The 17,500-nt window shown below is 38.5% G+C and overlaps 1 protein-coding gene across 1 annotated transcript in view; it reads right to left on the bottom strand.

The window, feature by feature from the left end:
* The window catches only part of LOC115503744 (ATP-binding cassette sub-family A member 3-like), a 111,004-nt gene that overhangs the window by 4,933 nt on the left and 88,571 nt on the right, over nt 1-17,500 (bottom strand). Inside the window, exons 2-3 of the mRNA XM_032591628.1 lie at nt 9,365-9,552; nt 8,502-8,672 (exon numbers count right to left, since the gene is read on the bottom strand). Of these exons, the coding sequence (XP_032447519.1) occupies nt 8,502-8,672; nt 9,365-9,501 (308 nt within the window). The 5' untranslated portion in view covers nt 9,502-9,552. The remainder of the gene's footprint in view (nt 1-8,501; nt 8,673-9,364; nt 9,553-17,500) is intronic.

The raw sequence follows: 17,500 nt of genomic DNA, 5'->3' as shown, positions 1-17,500 counted from the left end.
TCCCTCTCTCTCTGCCCCTCCCCCACTCACAATCTGTCTCTGTCTCTCAAAAATGAGTAAATGTTTAAAAATTTTTAAAAAAAGAAGTGGATATTCCAGCTGCCTTTGCTTGTAATATTTATTCCATCTTTTTAAAGTCAATATTTATATAGGGGTTCCATGTCAGTTTCTTTTGGATTATATCATATTTGAATAGATTTTTGTTCAAAATAATGCGAGGAACAACAGGGCAACAACCACCTTACAAGTGCCTCAAACAAGAAAGTGCCTCAAACCCATATTCCCATTAAAGTTCTTGTGTCCACATCCTTGGGGATAGGTCTTGTGTCAGTGTTTAGTGTTCCTCCTTCAAGTAGAGCAAGTTTCTAGGACAGCACACAGTAAGGTTTTCTGGTGGCAGCTTTTCTTTGTGGTGATTTAGGGACCACATCAAATAGACCTCTGATACAAGTACTACTCAGAAATATTTACCAAATGAATGCATAAGTGAAAACTGAACTTTTTAATGGACTATGAACACCACTGAAGTAATTCTATTTCCCACATATATGTTTCCAAGATGTAATCTACTATCCATTTCTTTCTATTTTCTGATCTTCATTCTTATTGCATAATCCATCATGCTATTTTCCATTGCTTAGAAGATAACATTCTAACTTCCCAGCCTGACACACAGTGGAAACTTCTGTGATATTTTGTACAGCATAGCGGGGTGGAAACTAAGGTGAAAAACCATAATAATTAAGTCTTGCTAGGTCCATGCTTTATATTTAGGAAAGAGAAATAAAGGGTAGAAAAAAATAGTTGCTTTCTCTGGTATTGTACCATATAGTCAGAGAGATGTTTATTGAATTTAGCTTGTAGAACCATGCTACTCTTGAAAGGAGAGAAAAGCTTACTGATTTTTATTTGAATCTCAATTCCATATCCTGGCTCTTACAGAAAGAGACAAGAGTTACATTATTAGTGCAAGGAAAAAACCTTAAAAGATCTTATAGACTGAACTGTATCTTCCCAAATTCATATGCTGAAGTCCTAACCCCGAATGTGATTGTATTTGGACAAAGGGCCTTTATGGAGGTAATTAATACTAATGGAGATTATAAGAATGGGGCCTCAATCCACTCTTAACTAGTGTCCTTATTAGAAGTGGAAGAGACACCAGAGCTAAGGTGCACACAGAGCTAAGGCTGGATGAGGACAAAGGAAGAAGGCAGCCATCAGCAGCCAAAGAAAGAGGCCTCAGAGGAAACCAGACTTGCTAAAACCTTGATATTGGACTTCTAGCCAGAGAACTATGAAAAAATAAATTTCTGTAGTTTAAGTCACACAGTGTATGGTATTTTATTATAGCAGCCCTAGCAGACTTAGATTATATGTGCAAATAATTGAGAATTATGCTAAAATATATGACTTTACATATATAAACATATGGACAGCCTAATCTACAACAGACTTACTTGTTAATATACAGAAGGTTGGTGAGTACTATTGACCTTTGAACAATGTGAGGATTAGTGTATAACTTTCAACTCCCCCCAAATTTTACTACTAATAGCCTACTGTTTTTTTCCAATATATGAAATTTATTGTCAAATTGGTTTCCATACAACACCCAGTGCTCATCCCAAAAGGTGCCCCCCTCAATACCCATCACCCACCCTCCTCTCCCTCCCACCCCCCATCAATCCTCAGTGTGTTCTCAGTTTTTAAGAGTCTCTTATGCTTTGGCTCTCTCCCACTCTAACCTCTTTTTTTCCCTTCCCCTCCCCCATGGGTTTCTGTTAAGGTTCTCAGGATCCACATAAGAGTGAAAACATATGGTATCTGTCTTTCTCTGTATGGCTTATTTCACTTAGCATCACACTCTACAGTTCCATCCACGTTGCTACAAAGGGCCATATTTCATTCTTTCTCATTGCCACGTAGTACTCCATTGTGTATATAAACCACAATTTCTTTATCCATTCATCAGTTGATGGACATTTAGGCTCTTTCCACAATTTGGCTATTGTTGAGAGTGCTGCTATAAACATTGGGGTACAAGTGCCCCTGTGCATCAGTAGTCCTGTATCCCTTGGGTAAATTCCTAGCACTGCTATTGCTGGGTCATAGGGTAGGTCTATTTTTAATTTTCTGAGGAACCTCCACACTGTTTCCAGAGTGGCTGCACCAGTTTGCATTCCCACCAACAGTGCAAGAGGGTTCCCATTTCTCCACATCCTCTCCAGCATCTATAGTCTCCTGATTTGTTCATTTTGGCCACTCTGACTGGCGTGAGGTGATATCTGAGTGTGGTTTTGATTTGTATTTCCCTGATGAGGAGCGACGTTGAGCATCTTTTCATGTGCCTGTTGGCCATCTGGATGTCTTCTTGAGAGAAATGTCTATTCATGTTTTCTGCTCATTTCTTCACTGGATTATTTGTTTTTTGGGTGTGGAGTTTAGTGAGCTCTTTATAGATTTTGGATACTAGCCCTTTGTCCGATATGTCATTTGCAAATATCTTTTCCCATTCCGTTGGTTGCCTTTTAGTTTTGTTGATTGTTTCCTTTGCAGTGCAGAAGATTTTTATCTTCATTAGGTCCCAGTAGTTTTTGGTTTTAATTCCCTTGACTTTGGGGATGTGTCAAGTAATAAATTGCTACGGCTGAGGTCAGAGAGGTCGTTTCCTGCTTTCTCCTCTAGGGTTTTGATGGTTTCCTGTCTCACATTCAGGTCCTTTATCCATTTTGAGTTTATTTTTGTGAATGGTGTAAGAAAGTGGTCTAGTTTCACACTTCTGCATGTTGCTGTCCAGTTCTCCCAGCACCATTTGTTAAAGAGACTGTCTTTTTTCCATTGGATGTTCTTTCCTGCTTTGTCAAAGATGAGTTGGCCATACGGGTCTAGTTCTGGGGTTTCTATTCTATTCCATTGGTCTATGTGTCTGTTTTTGTGCCCATACCATGCTGTCTTGATGATGACAGCTTTGTAGTAGAGGCTGAAGTCTGGGATTGTGATGCCTCCTGCTTTGGTCTTCTTCTTCAAAATTACTTTGGCTATTCAGGGCCTTTTGTGGTTCCATATGAATTTTAGGATCGCTTGTTCTAGTTTCGAGAAGAATGCTGGTGCAATTTGGATTGGGATTGCATTGAATGTGTAGATAGCTTTGGGTACTATTGACATTTTGACAATATTTATTCTTCCAATCCATGAACAGGGAATGTTTTTCCATTTCTTTATATCTTCTTCAATTTCCTTCCTAAGCTTTCTATAGTTTTCAGTATACAGATTTTGTACATTTTGGTTAGATTTATCCCTAGGTATTTTATGCTTCTTGGTGCAATTGTGAATGGGATCAGTTTCTTTATTTGTCTTTCTGTTGCTTCATTATTAGTGTATAAGAATGCAGCTGATTTCTGTACATTGATTTTGTATCCTGCAACTCTGTTGAATTCATGTATTAGTTCTAGCAGACTTTTGGTGGAGTCTATCGGATTTTCCATGTATAATATCATGTCATCTGCAAAAAGTGAAAGCTTGACTTCATCTTTGCCAATTTTGATGCCTTTGATTTCCTTTTGTTGTCTGATTGCTGATGCTAGCACGTCCAACACTATGTTAAACAACAGCGGTGAGAGTGGACATCCCTGTTGTGTTCCCGATCTCAGGGAAAAAGCTCTCAGTTTTTCCTCATTGAGGATGATGTTAGCTGTGGGCTTTTCATAAATGGCTTTTATGATGTTGAAGTATGTTCCTTCTATACCGACTTTCTGAAGGGTTTTTATTAAGAAAGCATGCTGAATTTTGTCAAATGCTTTTTCTGCATCGATTGACAGGATCATATGGTTCTTATCTTTTCTTTTATTAATGTAATGTATCACGTTGATTGATTTGCGAATGCTGAACCAGCCCTGCATCCCAGGAATGAATCCCCTTTGATCGTCGTGAATAATTCTTTTTATATGCTGTTGAATTCGATTTGCTAGTATCTTATTGAGAATTTTTGCATCCATATTCATCAGGGATTTTGGCCTGTAGTTCTCTTTTTTTACTGGGTCTCTCTCTGGTTTAGGAATCAAAGTAATACTGGCTCATAGAATGAGTCTGGAAGTTTTCCTTCCCTTTTTGTTTTTTTGGAATAGCTTGAGAAGGATAGGTATTATCTCTGCTTTAAACGTCTGGTAGAACTCCCCTGGGAAGCCATCTGGTCCTGGACTCATTTGCTGGGAGATTTTTGATAACTGATTCAATTTCTTCGCTGGTTATGGGTCTGTTCAAGCTTTCTATTTCCTCCTGATTGAGTTTTGGAAGCGTGTGGGTGTTTAGGAATTTGTCCATTTCTTCCAGGTTGTCCAGTTTGTTGGCATATAGTTTTTCCTAGTATTCCCTGATAATTGCTTGTATGTATGAGGGATTGGTTGCAATAATTCCATTTTCATTCATGATTTTATCTATTTGGGTCATCTCCCTTTTCTTTTTGACAAGCCTGGCTAGAGGTTTATCAATTTTGTTTATTTTTTCAAAAAACCAACTCTTGGTTTTGTTGATCTGCTCTACAGTTTTTTTAGATTCTATATGGTTTATTTCTGCTCTGATCTTTATTATTTCTCTTCTTCTCCTGGGTGTAGGCTGTCTTTGCTGTTCTGCTTCTATTTCCTTTAGGTGTGCTGTTAGATTTTGTATTTGGGATTTTTCTTGTTTCTTGAGATAGGCCTGGATTGCAATGTATTTTCCTCTCAGGACTGCCTTTGCTGCATCCCAAAGCGTTTGGATTGTTGTATATTCATTTTCGTTTGTTTCCATATATTTTTTAATTTCTTCTCTAATTGCCTGGTTGGCCCACTCATTCTTTGGTAGGGTGTTCTTTAACCTCCATGCTTTTCAAGGTTTTCCAGACTTTTTCCTGTGGTTGATTTCAAGCTTCATAGCATTGTGGTCTGAAAGTATGCATGGTATGATTTCAATTCTTGTATACTTATGAAGGGCTGTTTTGTGACCTGGTATGTGATCTATCTTGGAGAATGTTCCATGTGCACTCAAGAAGAAAGTATATTCTGTTGCTTTGGGAATGCAGAGTTCTAAATATATCTGTCAAGTCCATCTGATCCAATGTATCATTCAGGGCCCTTGTGTCTTTTTTGACAGTGTGTCTAGATGATCCTTCCAATTCTGTAAGTGGAGTGTTAAAGTCCCCTGCAATTACCACATTCTTATCAATAAGGTTGCTTATGTTTATGAGTAATTGTTTTATATATTTGGGGGCTCCCGTATTCAGTGCATAGACATTTATAACTGTTAGCTCTTCCTGATGGATAGACCCTATAATTATTTTATAATGCCCTTCTTCATCTCTTGTTACAGCCTTTAATTTAAAGTCTAGTTTGTCTGATATAAGTATGGCTACTCCAGCTTTCTTTTGACTTCCAGTGGCATGATAAATAGTTCTCCATCCCCTCGCTCTCAATCTGAAGGTGTCCTCAGGTCTAAAATGAGTCTCTTGTAGACAGCAAATAGATGGGTCTTGTTTTTTTTTTTTATCTATTCTGATACCCTATGTCTTTTGGTTGGCGCATTTAGTCCATTTACATTCAGTGTTATTATAGAAAAATATGGGTTTAGAGTCGTTGTGATGTCCATATGTTTTTTGCTTGTAGCGATGTCTCTGGTACTTTGTCTCACAGGATCCCCCTTAGGATCTCTTGTAGGGCTGGTTTAGTGGTGACGAATTCCTTCAGTTTTTGTTTGTTTGAGAAGACCTTTATCTCTCCTTCTATTCTAAAAGACAAACTTGCTGGATAAAGGATTCTTGGCGGCATATTTTTTTCTGTTCATCACATTGAAGATCTCCTGCCATTCCTTTCTGGCCTGCCAACTTTTAGAAGAGAGATCAGTCATGAGTCTTATAGGTCTCCCTTTATATGTTAGAGCATGTTTATCCCTCGCTGCTTTCAGAATGTTCTCTTTATCCTTGTATTTTGCCAGTTTCACTATGATATGTTGTGCAGAAGATCAATTCAAGTTACGTCTGAAGGGAGTTCTCTGTGCCTCTTGGAATTCAACGTCTTTTTCCTTCCCCAGATCAGGGAAGTTCTCAGCTATTATTTCTTCAAGTACACTTTCATCACCTTTCCTTCTCTCTTCCTCCTCTGGAATACCAATTATGCATAGATTATTTCTCTTTAGTGCATCACTTAGTTCTCTAAATTTCCCCCCATACTCCTGGATTTTTTTTATTTCTCTTTTTCTCAGCTTCCTCTTTTTCCATAATTTTATCTTGTAGTTCACCTATTCTCTCCTCTGCCTCTTCAATCCGAGCCGTGGTCGTTTCCATTTTATTTTGCAGCTCGTTTATAGCATTATTTAGCTCCTCCTGACTATTCCTTAGTCCCGTGATCTCTGTAGCAATAGATTCTCTGCTGTCCTCTATACTGTTTTCAAGCCCAGCAATTAATTTTATTACTATTATTCTAAATTCACTTTCTGTTCTATTGTTTAAATCCTTTTTGATCAGTTCGTTAGCTGTTGTTATTTCCTAGAGATTCTTTGGAGGTGAATTCTTCCGTTTCATCATTTTGGATAGTCCCTGGAGTAGTGCGGCCCTGCAGGGCACTTCCCCTGTGCTGTCTTGAATAACTGGAGTTGGTGGGTGGGGCCACAGTCAGACCTGATGTCTGCCCCCAGCCCACCGCTGGGGCCACAGTCAGACTGGTGTGTACCTACTCTTCCCCTCTCCTAGGGGCGGGATTCACTGTGGGGTGGCGTGGCCCATCTGGGCTATGCACACTGCCAGGCTTGTGGTGCTGGGGATCTGGTGTATTAGCTGAGGTGGATAGGCAAGGTGCACGGGGGCAGGAGGGGCAGGCTCAGCTCGCTTCTCCTTTCATGATCTGCTTCGGGAAGGGCCCTGCAGCAGCAGGAGGGAGTCAGACCCGCCGCTGGAGGGGTGGATCCGCAGAAGCACAGCGTTGGGTGTCTGCATGGTGCAAGCAAGTTCCCTGGCAGGAACTGGTTCCCTTTGGGATTTTGGCTGGGGCATTGGTGAGGGAGATGGCGCTGGCGAGCGCCTTTGTTCCCCACCAAACTGAGCTCTGTCGTCCCGGGGCTCAGCAACTCTCCCTCCAGTTGTCCTCCAGCCCTCCTATTCTCCAAGCAGAGGTGTTAGCTTATAACCTTCCAGATGTTAAGTCTCGCTTGCTGTCCGAACACACTCCATCCGGCCCCTCCACTTTTGCCAGCCAGATTTGGGGGCTCTGCTTGGCCAGCGGGCTGCCTCTCCACCCCGGCTCCCTCCCACCAGTCCATATAGCGCGCACCGCTTCTCTGCCCTTCCTACCCTCTTCCGTTGGCCTCTCATCTGCGCTTGGCTCCAGAGAGTCCATTCTGCTAGTCTTCTGGCAGTTTTCTGGATTATTTAGGCAGGTGTAGGTGGAATCTGAGTGATCAGCAGGACGCGGTGAGCCCAGAGTCCTCCTACACGGCCATCTTCCCCAGGTCCTCCACTAATAGCCTACTGTTGACCAGAACCCTTACTGATAACATAGTAAATTAACATATGTTTTGTATGTTATATGTATTATATGTTGTATTATTACAATAAAGTAAGCTAGAGAAAAGAAAATGTTATTAAGAAAACTATAAGCAAGAAAAAATACACTTATAGTACTATACTGTACTTACTGAAAAGAAAATCCATGTATAAGTTGACCCATGCCATTCAAACCCATGTTGTTCAAGGGTCAACTGTACTTCTGTGTTTTTTTGTGTGAAAAGTTCTTAACACAACCGGATACAATAGTTTTATAAGAACAAACATTCAAAAGGATCTCAATGTGGAGTATCAATAAATATCAATCACTCACAAGAAATAGTTATTGGAGACACACACCATATGGATGGTGAGAACAACTAATATGATTTAACACATGTCTAACAAAGTTAGCGTAGCCAACTTAATTTACCTGGGAAAAATGCTGCAATATATTGTTTAAAATTCTCTAATTTATTCTCATCTGTATCAATCTTGACCTTAGCCTTCAGTATGTAAATACTGCTGAACTTGTTCTTGAGATGCTGAGGGCTGCCCAGGCACATGAATTTTCCCTTCACCATGATGGCCAGCCTGGTACAGAGGGCATCACATTCCTCCATACTAGCAAAACAAGACACCAGAATGATGTAAGGCTGAAAAGATCTCTATTGGAAGACATCCTGTAGTTCAAATTTTCAGTATTTTGTGACTCTAAAATTGGAAGGTGCATTTCCCATCATTAATATCATGGGAAATGGAGATATTTTCAAGTTCAAGGTAGTTGAGGACTAAATTCTCAAATGGAACAGATCCTAAACTTTCTGCTTTCTCCTCTCAGTGAGAATTCTTGCCCATTCCACTCACTAGGATTCAGGAGGAGCTCATGCTTAGGCAAGTTCACTGTCCAATATTGCAAGCTCCAAATAATGCCCTCCCATAGCCATGAAAACACTTCTAATCCTTAATCAAGCTTCCTGAAAAACCACACCTGTGAGAGGTAATGAGGATGACTTTGCCACTTTCACGTGTCTTTGTCACTGTGTTCCAAAGCAGATGCCGGGCCTCTGGGTCCATGCTAGGTGATGGCTCATCCAGGAAGATAGCCGAGGGCTTTCCGATTAGGGCAATGGCAGTGCTGAGTCTACATTTGTTTCCTCCACTTCATGGTCAAGGAAGGAGACAGAAAGCAGAAGCAGAGATGGCTATACATTATAGTAACTTAATACATCTACTTAATACATCTACTTAATCTAAAAACATCTACTTAACACATATCAACATTTACAGAAAATAATTTGCCTATTTCCAAAATGCTGAGTCAGGGAACAAGCAGAGATACTAAAAATGCTGATTACATGTGTCTCAATCAAGGCTCCAGACCTAAAACCAGATGATTTGAAATGTAGAAGGGTAACTTTTGTTTACAAAATCAATTTAGCCACATTATCAGTGAAATTTGTATTATTATTCTTGAGGTTCATTGGGATTCCTAGATATATAAACTACGTAGTGGCCAGGCCAATGCAAAGAATCTTACACTGTTTTTATTTGAGAGACAAAGAACTATATAGAGAGACAGGTAGAAAAATCGTCTCTTTTGTAACTCAATGGCTACAATTTTAATAGCACCAGGATTTTTAGTTTCATCTCTGCAAAGGGGAGATATGATACTGTCTAGGTCTGCTTTACTACTGGCATCTAAACACTGCCAGGGCATTAGATCACCTCACAGTCATTGCCTCTGTTTGTCAATGGAACTCTGGTTAAACCGTGGGCATCCATTTCAAAGAACAGAAACACAGGAGGCTCATCAATATTAGCTGCAATGAGAGCACCAGTACAATACCTCACCTGTAAGTGTAAATAAACTTGTCAGCATAGGGTTCCAGATTCAGTGATTGCAATGATTTATTCACATATGGTTTAATCTTCTTCTCAGGAACCCCCCACAACATGGCATACATGGCCATTATTTCCCGACCAGTCATGTAATCCAGCAAGGCATCAAACTGTGGACAATAGCCAATTTTTTACCTCACCTGCAATAAGAAATAACAATGAACACAACTCAACTATCTTACTGAGCATATGGTAAATATGGATAATATAGAAGACCTGTAGTTCTCCAGCCCATGTGTCTAAAAAGGTTAGAACCCACAGTTTTTCCAAAGAATTTCTCCAGTGATTATGGAATCATTACATCTAGAAGGTATTGTCATGTGCTGGATCTACAACTGTGCAAAAGTATGGATTTTTCTGTCATGATGTTATTTCCCTATAAAGGGCCATAATTAATCTGTTAAATACATGGAAAATAATTACAAAATAGCAGTGTACCGATTTACATAAGTATATTCACCTGAACAAGCTGAATGAGCTAGAAAGTGGTTAGCCTACCATTGGCTCAACCTTTACTCACTGTAAACCTAAAGGAAAATCTGATGACCCTGAAAAGTAAAAGAGATCTAAATCACTAGTTTGATGTACAGTGTTAATAACTGGATGGATATTTTTGAAATTTGGGACTTTATTTTCTCTAATAAGTCTTCATTGGTTTAGTCTCAAGGGATGCTATGATATCATAAGCAAAGACTGTCAAAGAAGGGGGTTTGGACAATAACAGCTAGGTTCGGCTCAGTGACATCCTACTTTTTGGTAGTGGTAGTAGATAGATGTGCAGTAACTGGGGACTTCCATAGCTCTATTATATGCAATATGACATTATGACCATTGTTTAAGATGTAGGCGAGTAGAACTGGGATCCTAGTGATGGTTGCAGTCATATATTGATGATAATGTATTATAAAAATTATCTAATATTCAGACAAAATAGCTGACTAAAACCTAAGTTAAAACCAATAATAAAAATAATGAATATTTTAAAAACTTGTTTATTTTACAAATTTTAAAACAAATCTCTAAGCCTACACTCATAATTCAGGTGTTTTAGAGAACCCAATACATCTTGCAAACTATTTTGAACAACAAATACTGTGATCCATTGAGAAGCCCACTAAACAATTAAGAAGTTAACTCAAAACAATATAAAAAGAATACAGATTGAGGGGATTCTGGGAAGATGGCAGAGTAGGAAGCATCAATTTACCTCCCCACCTAGACAACAATTACACAGGCAGAAGCTGTCTAATAGAATATTTTGGAACTCTGGAGTCTACTACAAGCTTGGAAATTCCAGAGGCAGATATGCACTATAAATTGTAGTTAGTTTTAATTAGCTTTTAGCACACTAGCACCTACCATCCTCTATTCCCAGCACTATGATAGTATCTGAGGACATGTTTCTGGAGCAGCTTGCATAGAGCTAGGTGGAGCAGGGTGGGCAAAAGGGATCCTCTCTTCCAAATATTGGGCACCTTGTACTCTGACTGCTTATTTCTGCTTCTGATCAGAGAGATGCAAAAAAACCGGGAAGTAGAGCCCATTCAAAGGAATAAAATAAATCAATAGACACTGTCCCTGAGTAAGACCTGATGATAGATCTGTTACACAAAGACTTTAAAATGACTTTCTTTTTCTTCCTCCCTGCCTCCCTCCCTCCCTCCCTTCCTTCCCTTTTTTCTTTTCTTTTTCTTTCTTCTCTTTCTTTCTTTCTTTCTTTCTGCTCTTACTCCTCTCTCTCTCTCTCTCTCTCTTCCTTGTTAGTTAACATACAGTGTAGGTGTGGCTTCAGGAGTAGAACCCAGTGATTCATCACTTAACATATAACACCCAGTGCTCATCCCAATAAGTTCCCTCCTTAATGCCCATCACCAATTTCCCCCATCCCAACAACCCTGTTTGTTCTCTATTTAAGAGTCTCTTATGGCTCGTCTCCCTCTCTGTTTTTACCTTATTTTTCCTTCCCTTCCCCCATGATCATCTGTTATGTTTCTCAAATTCCACATGAGTGAAATCATGTGGAATCTGTCTTTCTCTGACTTAATTCACATAGCATAATACCCTCTAGTTCCATCCACATAGTTGCAAATGGCAAGATTTCATTCTTTTTCATTGCTGAGTAGGATTCCATTGTGCATATAAATCACATCTTCTTAATCTATTCATTAGTTGATGGACATTTGGGCTCTTTCCATAATTTGGCTATTGTTGATGGTGCAGCTATAAACATTGTGCACGTGCCCTTCAAATAAGCACTCATATATCCTTTGGATAAATTCCTAGTAGTGCAATTGTGGGGTCACAGGGTAATTCTATTTTTAATTTTTTGAGGAACCTCCACACTGTCTTCCAGAGTAGCTGAACCAGTTTGCATTTCCACCAACAGTGCAAGAGTGTTCCCCTTCCTCCATGTCCTCACCAACATGTATTGTTGCCTGAGTTGTTAATTTTAGCCTCTCTGACTGGTTTGAGGTGGTATCTCCTTGTGGTTTTGATTTGTATTTCCCTGATAATGAGTGATGTTGAGCATCTTTTCATATGTCTGTTTGACATCTGGATGTCTTCTTTGGAGAAGTGTCTATTTATGTCTTCTGCCCATTTCTTCACTAGATTTTTTTTTTCGGATGTTGAGTTTGATAAGTTCATTATAGATTTTGGATACTAACCCTTTATCCGATATGTCATTTGTAAATATCTTCTCCCATTCTGTCAGGTGACTTTTAGTTTCATTGATTGTTTCCTTTGCTGTGGAGAAGATTTTCATCTTGATGACATTCCAATAGTTCATTTTTGCTCTTATTTCCCTTGCCTCCAGAGACATGTCAAGTAAGATGCTACAGCCGAGGTCAAAGAGGTTACTGCCTGTTTTCTCCTGTAGGATTTTGATGGTTTCCTGTCTCACATTTAGGTCTCCATTTTGAATTTATCTTTGTATGTAGTGTAAGAAAGTGGTCCAGTTTCATTCTTCTGCATGTTGCTGTCAAGTTCTTCCAGAACCATTTGCTAAGGAGACTGTTTTTTTTCAATCGGATACTTTCTCTTGCTTAGTCCAAGATTAGTTGGCCATATAATTGTGGGTTCATTTCTGAGTTCTCTATTCCATTGGTCTATGTGTCTGTTTTTGTCCCAATACCATAATGTCTTCATGATTGCAACTTTGTAGTAGAGGCCAAGATTGTGATACCTCCAGCTTTGGTTTTCTTTTTTAACATTACTTTGGATATTCACGGTCTTTGTGGTTCCATACAAGTTTTAGGATTGTTTGTTCTAGCTATGTGAAGAATGCTGGTGGTCTTTTGATTGGGATTATATTGAATGTGTAGATTCCTTTGGGTAGTATTCACATTTTAACAATATTTGTTTTTCCAATCCATGAGCATGTAATCTTTTTCCATTTCTTTTTGTCTCCTTCAATTTCTTTCATATGCTTTCTATAGTTTTCAGTGTACATATCTTTTATCTCTTTGGTTAGGCTTATTCCTAGGTATTTTATGGTTTTTGATTCAATTGTAAATGGGACTGATTCCCTGGTATCTCTTTCTGTTGCTTCATTATTGGGATATAGAAATGCAACTGATTTCTCTACATTGATTTTATATCCCGAGATTTTACTGAATTCCTGTATCAGCTCTAGCAGTTTTTGTTGGTCTTTCAGGTTTTCGATGTAGAGTATCATGTCATCTGCGAAGAATGAAAGTTTGACTTCTTCTTTGCCAATTTGTATGCCTTTTATTTTTGCTGTCTGATTGCTGAGGCTAGGACTTCCAACACTATGTTAAACAACAGTGGTGAGAGTGGATATCCCTGTCATGTTCCTGATCTCAGGGGGAAAGCTCTCAGTTTTTCTCCATTGAGGATGATATTAGCTGTGGGCATTTCATATATGGCTTTTATGATGTTATGTTCCTTCTATCACAAATTTCGTGAGGGTTTTTATTAAGAAAGAATGCTGTATTTTGTCAAATGCTTTTTCTGTATCTATTAATAGGATCATGGGGCGCCTGGGTGGCTCAGTCAGTTGAGCATCTGACTTTGGCTCAGGTCATGATCTTGCAGTCTGTGGGTTCGAGCCCCACATCGGGCTCTGTGCTGACAGCTTGGAGCCTGGAGCCTGCTTCGGATTCTGTGTCTCCCTCTCTCTCTGCCCCTAACCCACTCGCATTCTGTCTGTCTCTGTCAAAAATAAATAAAGATTAAAAAAATTTTTTTTTAAATCTGTCAGACAAGAAGGAGTTTGTATTAACAGGATCATATGGTTCTTATCCTTTCTTTTATTAATGTGATGTATCACATTGATTGATTTGCAAATATTGAACCAGCAGCCCAGGAATGAATCCCACTTGATCACGATGAATAATTCTTCTTATGTGCTATTGAATTTGATTTGCTAGTATCTTGTTGAGAATTTTTGCATCCATGTTCATCAGGGATATTGGCCTGCAGTTCTCTTTTTTTGTTTGGTCTCTGTCTGGTTTGGGAATCAAAGTAATGCTGGCTTCATAGAATGAGTCCAGAAGTTTTCCTTCCATTTCTATTTTTTGGAATAGCTTGAGGAGGATAGGTATTAACTCTGCTTTAAATGTCTGGTAGAATTCTCCAGGGAAGCCATCTGGTCCAGGACTCTGATTTGTTCAGGACTCTGTTTTTGATAACAGATTCAATTTCTTCACTAGTTATGGGTCTGTTCAAATTTTCTGTTTCTTCCTTTTGAGGTTTGTAGTGTGTGGGTGTTTAGGAATTTGTCCATTTCTCCCAGGTTGTCCAGTTTGTTGGCATATAATTTTTCCTAGTATTCCCTGATAATTGCTTGTATTTCTGAGGGATTGGTTGTAATAAATCCATTTTCATTTGTGATTTTATATATTTGGGTCCTCTCTCTTCTTTTTGAGAAGCCTGGCTAAAGGTTTATCAATTTTGTTTATTTTTTTTTCAAAAAACCAACTCTTAGTTTCATTGATCTGTTCTGTTTTTTGGATTCTATATCATTTATTTCTGCTCTAATCTTTATTATTTCCCTTCGTTAGCTGTCTTTGGGCTCTATTTGCTGCTGGTTTTCGAATTCCTGTAGTTGTAAGGTTACTTGGGACATTTCTTGCTTCTTCATATAGGCCTGCATTGCAATGCATTTTCCTCTTAGGACTGCCTTTGCTGCTTCCCAAAGGATTTGGACTATTTTGTTTTCATTTTCATTTTCTTCCATATATTTTTAAATTTCTTCTTTAATTTCCTGGTTAACCTGTTCATTCTTTAATAGGATGTTCTTTAACTTCCATGTAGTTGGGGGCTTTCCAAATTTTTTCTTGTCATTGATTTTAAGTTTCATAGTGTTGTGAGCTAAAAATATGCATGGTATGATCTCAATCTTTTTATACTTGTTGAAGGCTGTTTTGTGACACATTATGTGATCTATTTTGGAGAATGTTCCATGTGCACTCAAGAACAATGTGTGTTCTGCTGCTTTAGGATGAAAAGGTCTGAATATATCAGTTAAGTCCATCTATTCCAATGTGTCATTCAGAGTCATTGTTTCCTCATTCATCTTCTGCTTAGATGATCTGTCCATTGTTATAAGTGGAGTATTAAATTCCCCTACAATCACGCTATTATTATCAATAACTTTGGTTATGTTTATTATTAATTGATTTATATATTTGGATGCTTTCACACTGGGGGCATAAACATTTACAATTGTTAGCTCTTCTTGGTGGACAAACCCCTTTAATTGTGATATAATGCCCTTCTTCATCTCTTGTTACATTCTTTGTTTTAAAATCTAGTTTGTCTGATATAAGTATGGCTACTTTGGCTTCCTTCTGACATCCAGTAGCATGATAGATGTTTCTCCATCCTCTCATTTTCCATCTATAGGTGTCCTCAGGTCTAAAATGAGTCTCTTGTAGGTAGCATAGAGATGGATCGTTTTTTTTGTGTGTTTTTTTTTATCCACTCTAATACCCTATGTCTTTTGATGGGGGCATTTAGTCCACTTACATTCAGAGTGATTACTGAAAGATATGGATTCAATGCCATTGTGTTATCTGTAGGTTTTGCTGTTTGTGGTGATGTCTCAGTCCTTTGCAGTCTTTGCTGTTTTCCACTCAGTGTCTCCCATAGAATCTCCTGCAGGGCTGGTTTAGTGATCATGAACTGCTTTAGCTTTTGTTTGGGAAACTCTGCATCTCTCCTACTATATTGAATGACAGCCTTGCTTGATAAAGGATTTTTGGATGCATATTTTTCCTACTCAGCTCATTGAATATTTCCTGCCATTCCTTTCTCACCTGCCAAGTTTCAATCGACAGGTCTGCTACTACCCTCATGTGCCTACCCTTGTAGGATAAGAACCATTTGTCCCTATCTGCTTTCAGAATTCTCTCCTTATGTTTGTATTTTGCTAGTTTCACTATGATATGTCATGGTGTTGACCTGTTTTTGTTGATTTTGAAGGGAGTTCTTTGTGCTCTTGGACTTGGATGCCTGTTTCCGTTCGCATAATAGGGAAGTTCTCAGCTATAATGTGTTCAAATATAGCCCCTTTCTCTCGCTCTTCTTTTTCTGGAACTCCTATGATATGAACTTTGTTTCATTTTATGGAATCACTTAGCTCTCTAATTCTCCTTTCATGATCTAGCCATTTTCTTTCCCCCCTTTTTTTCAGCTTCATCATTATTTTCTATAATTTTGTCTTCTATTTCACCTACTCTTTCTCTGCTTCTTCCACCTTGCTGTCACTGTATCTAGTTTAGTTTGCATCTCATTTATAGCATTTCTTAATTCATTGTGACTATTTCTTAGGTTTTTAATCTTGGCAGTAATAGATTCTCTGCTGTCTTCTATGCTTTTCTCAAGCCCAGCTATTTCTTATGACTGTTATTCTAAATTCTTGTTCAGATATATTGTTTATGTCTGTTTTGAGAATTTCTCTGGCTGTGATTTCTTCCTGAATTTTCTTTTGAGGAGAGTTCTTCCATTTCATCATTTTGGCAAGGTTTCTGTCTTTTACATGTTTTAATAGCTCATTATGTCTCCTTCACTCGCAACTACTACTATATTAAAAAGGGGTCATACGCTGTTCAGGCCCTGGCACTTCAGAAAAGTGTTTTTGGAGTGTGTTGTGTGCACTCTGTTATTGTGTTTTGGCTCCTCTATCCCATTGGTCAGTCCTCTGCAAGGCTCCTCCTTGCTTGTAGTGATGGAATGTTGGGACTTCAACCCTGGTGCTTTGAATTGTTTGTTGAAGTAACCCCGGAAGAAAAAGGAAAGGGAGGGGGAGTCTGATCCCATACAAAGGGAAAAATGAAAGGGGAGAAAGGAAGACCAGGCAGAGAGCCAAAAGAACTATAAGACTTTATCTAGAGAGAAAGAAAGGAAAATAAAGAAGAAAATAGGTAAAGTGTATGAAAAGAATAGAGTAAAAATGCCTGATTAAACAAACAAAACAGAAAAAATTATATGTATAGATTTATATGTATATATATATATATATATACCTATATGTATATCTATATATAGATATATATGGAGTAAATTAACCAAAAACAAATCAGAAACTATAAGCCTGATTCCAAAAGAAAAAGAGAAAGCAGAAAGAAAAAGAAAAAGGAAAAGGAAGAAAAGAGAAGAACAAACAGACAGACAGACAAATAGACAAAACAAAAAACAGGTGTACTTGAAAAAATCATAGCTGAACACTTCCCCAGTATGGGGAAGGAAACAGACATTGAAATCCAAGAGGCACAGAGAACTTCCTTCATATGTAACTTGAATCACACATCTGCATACATATCATAGTGAAACTGGCAAAATACAAGGACAAAGAGAGAATTCTGAAAGGAGCTAGGGATAAATGGGCCTTAACATACAAAGGTAAACACATAAGGGTAGTAGCAGACCTATCTACTGAAAATTGGCAGTCCAGAAAGGAATGGCAGGAAATCTTCAATGTGATGAATAGGAAAAATATGAAGCCAAGAATCCTTTATCCAGCAAGCCTGTAATTCAGAATAGAAGGAGATATAAAGATTTTCCCCAACAAACAAAAAATGAAGGAATTCATCCCCACTAAATCAGCCCTACAAGGGGTATTCT

The sequence above is a fragment of the Lynx canadensis genome, chromosome E3 (genome assembly GCF_007474595.2).
Source record: "Lynx canadensis isolate LIC74 chromosome E3, mLynCan4.pri.v2, whole genome shotgun sequence".
NCBI classification, from domain to species: Eukaryota; Metazoa; Chordata; class Mammalia; order Carnivora; family Felidae; genus Lynx; species Lynx canadensis.
The sequence above is the reverse complement of the archived record's forward strand: the minus strand, read 5'-3'. Positions and strand labels throughout refer to the sequence as shown.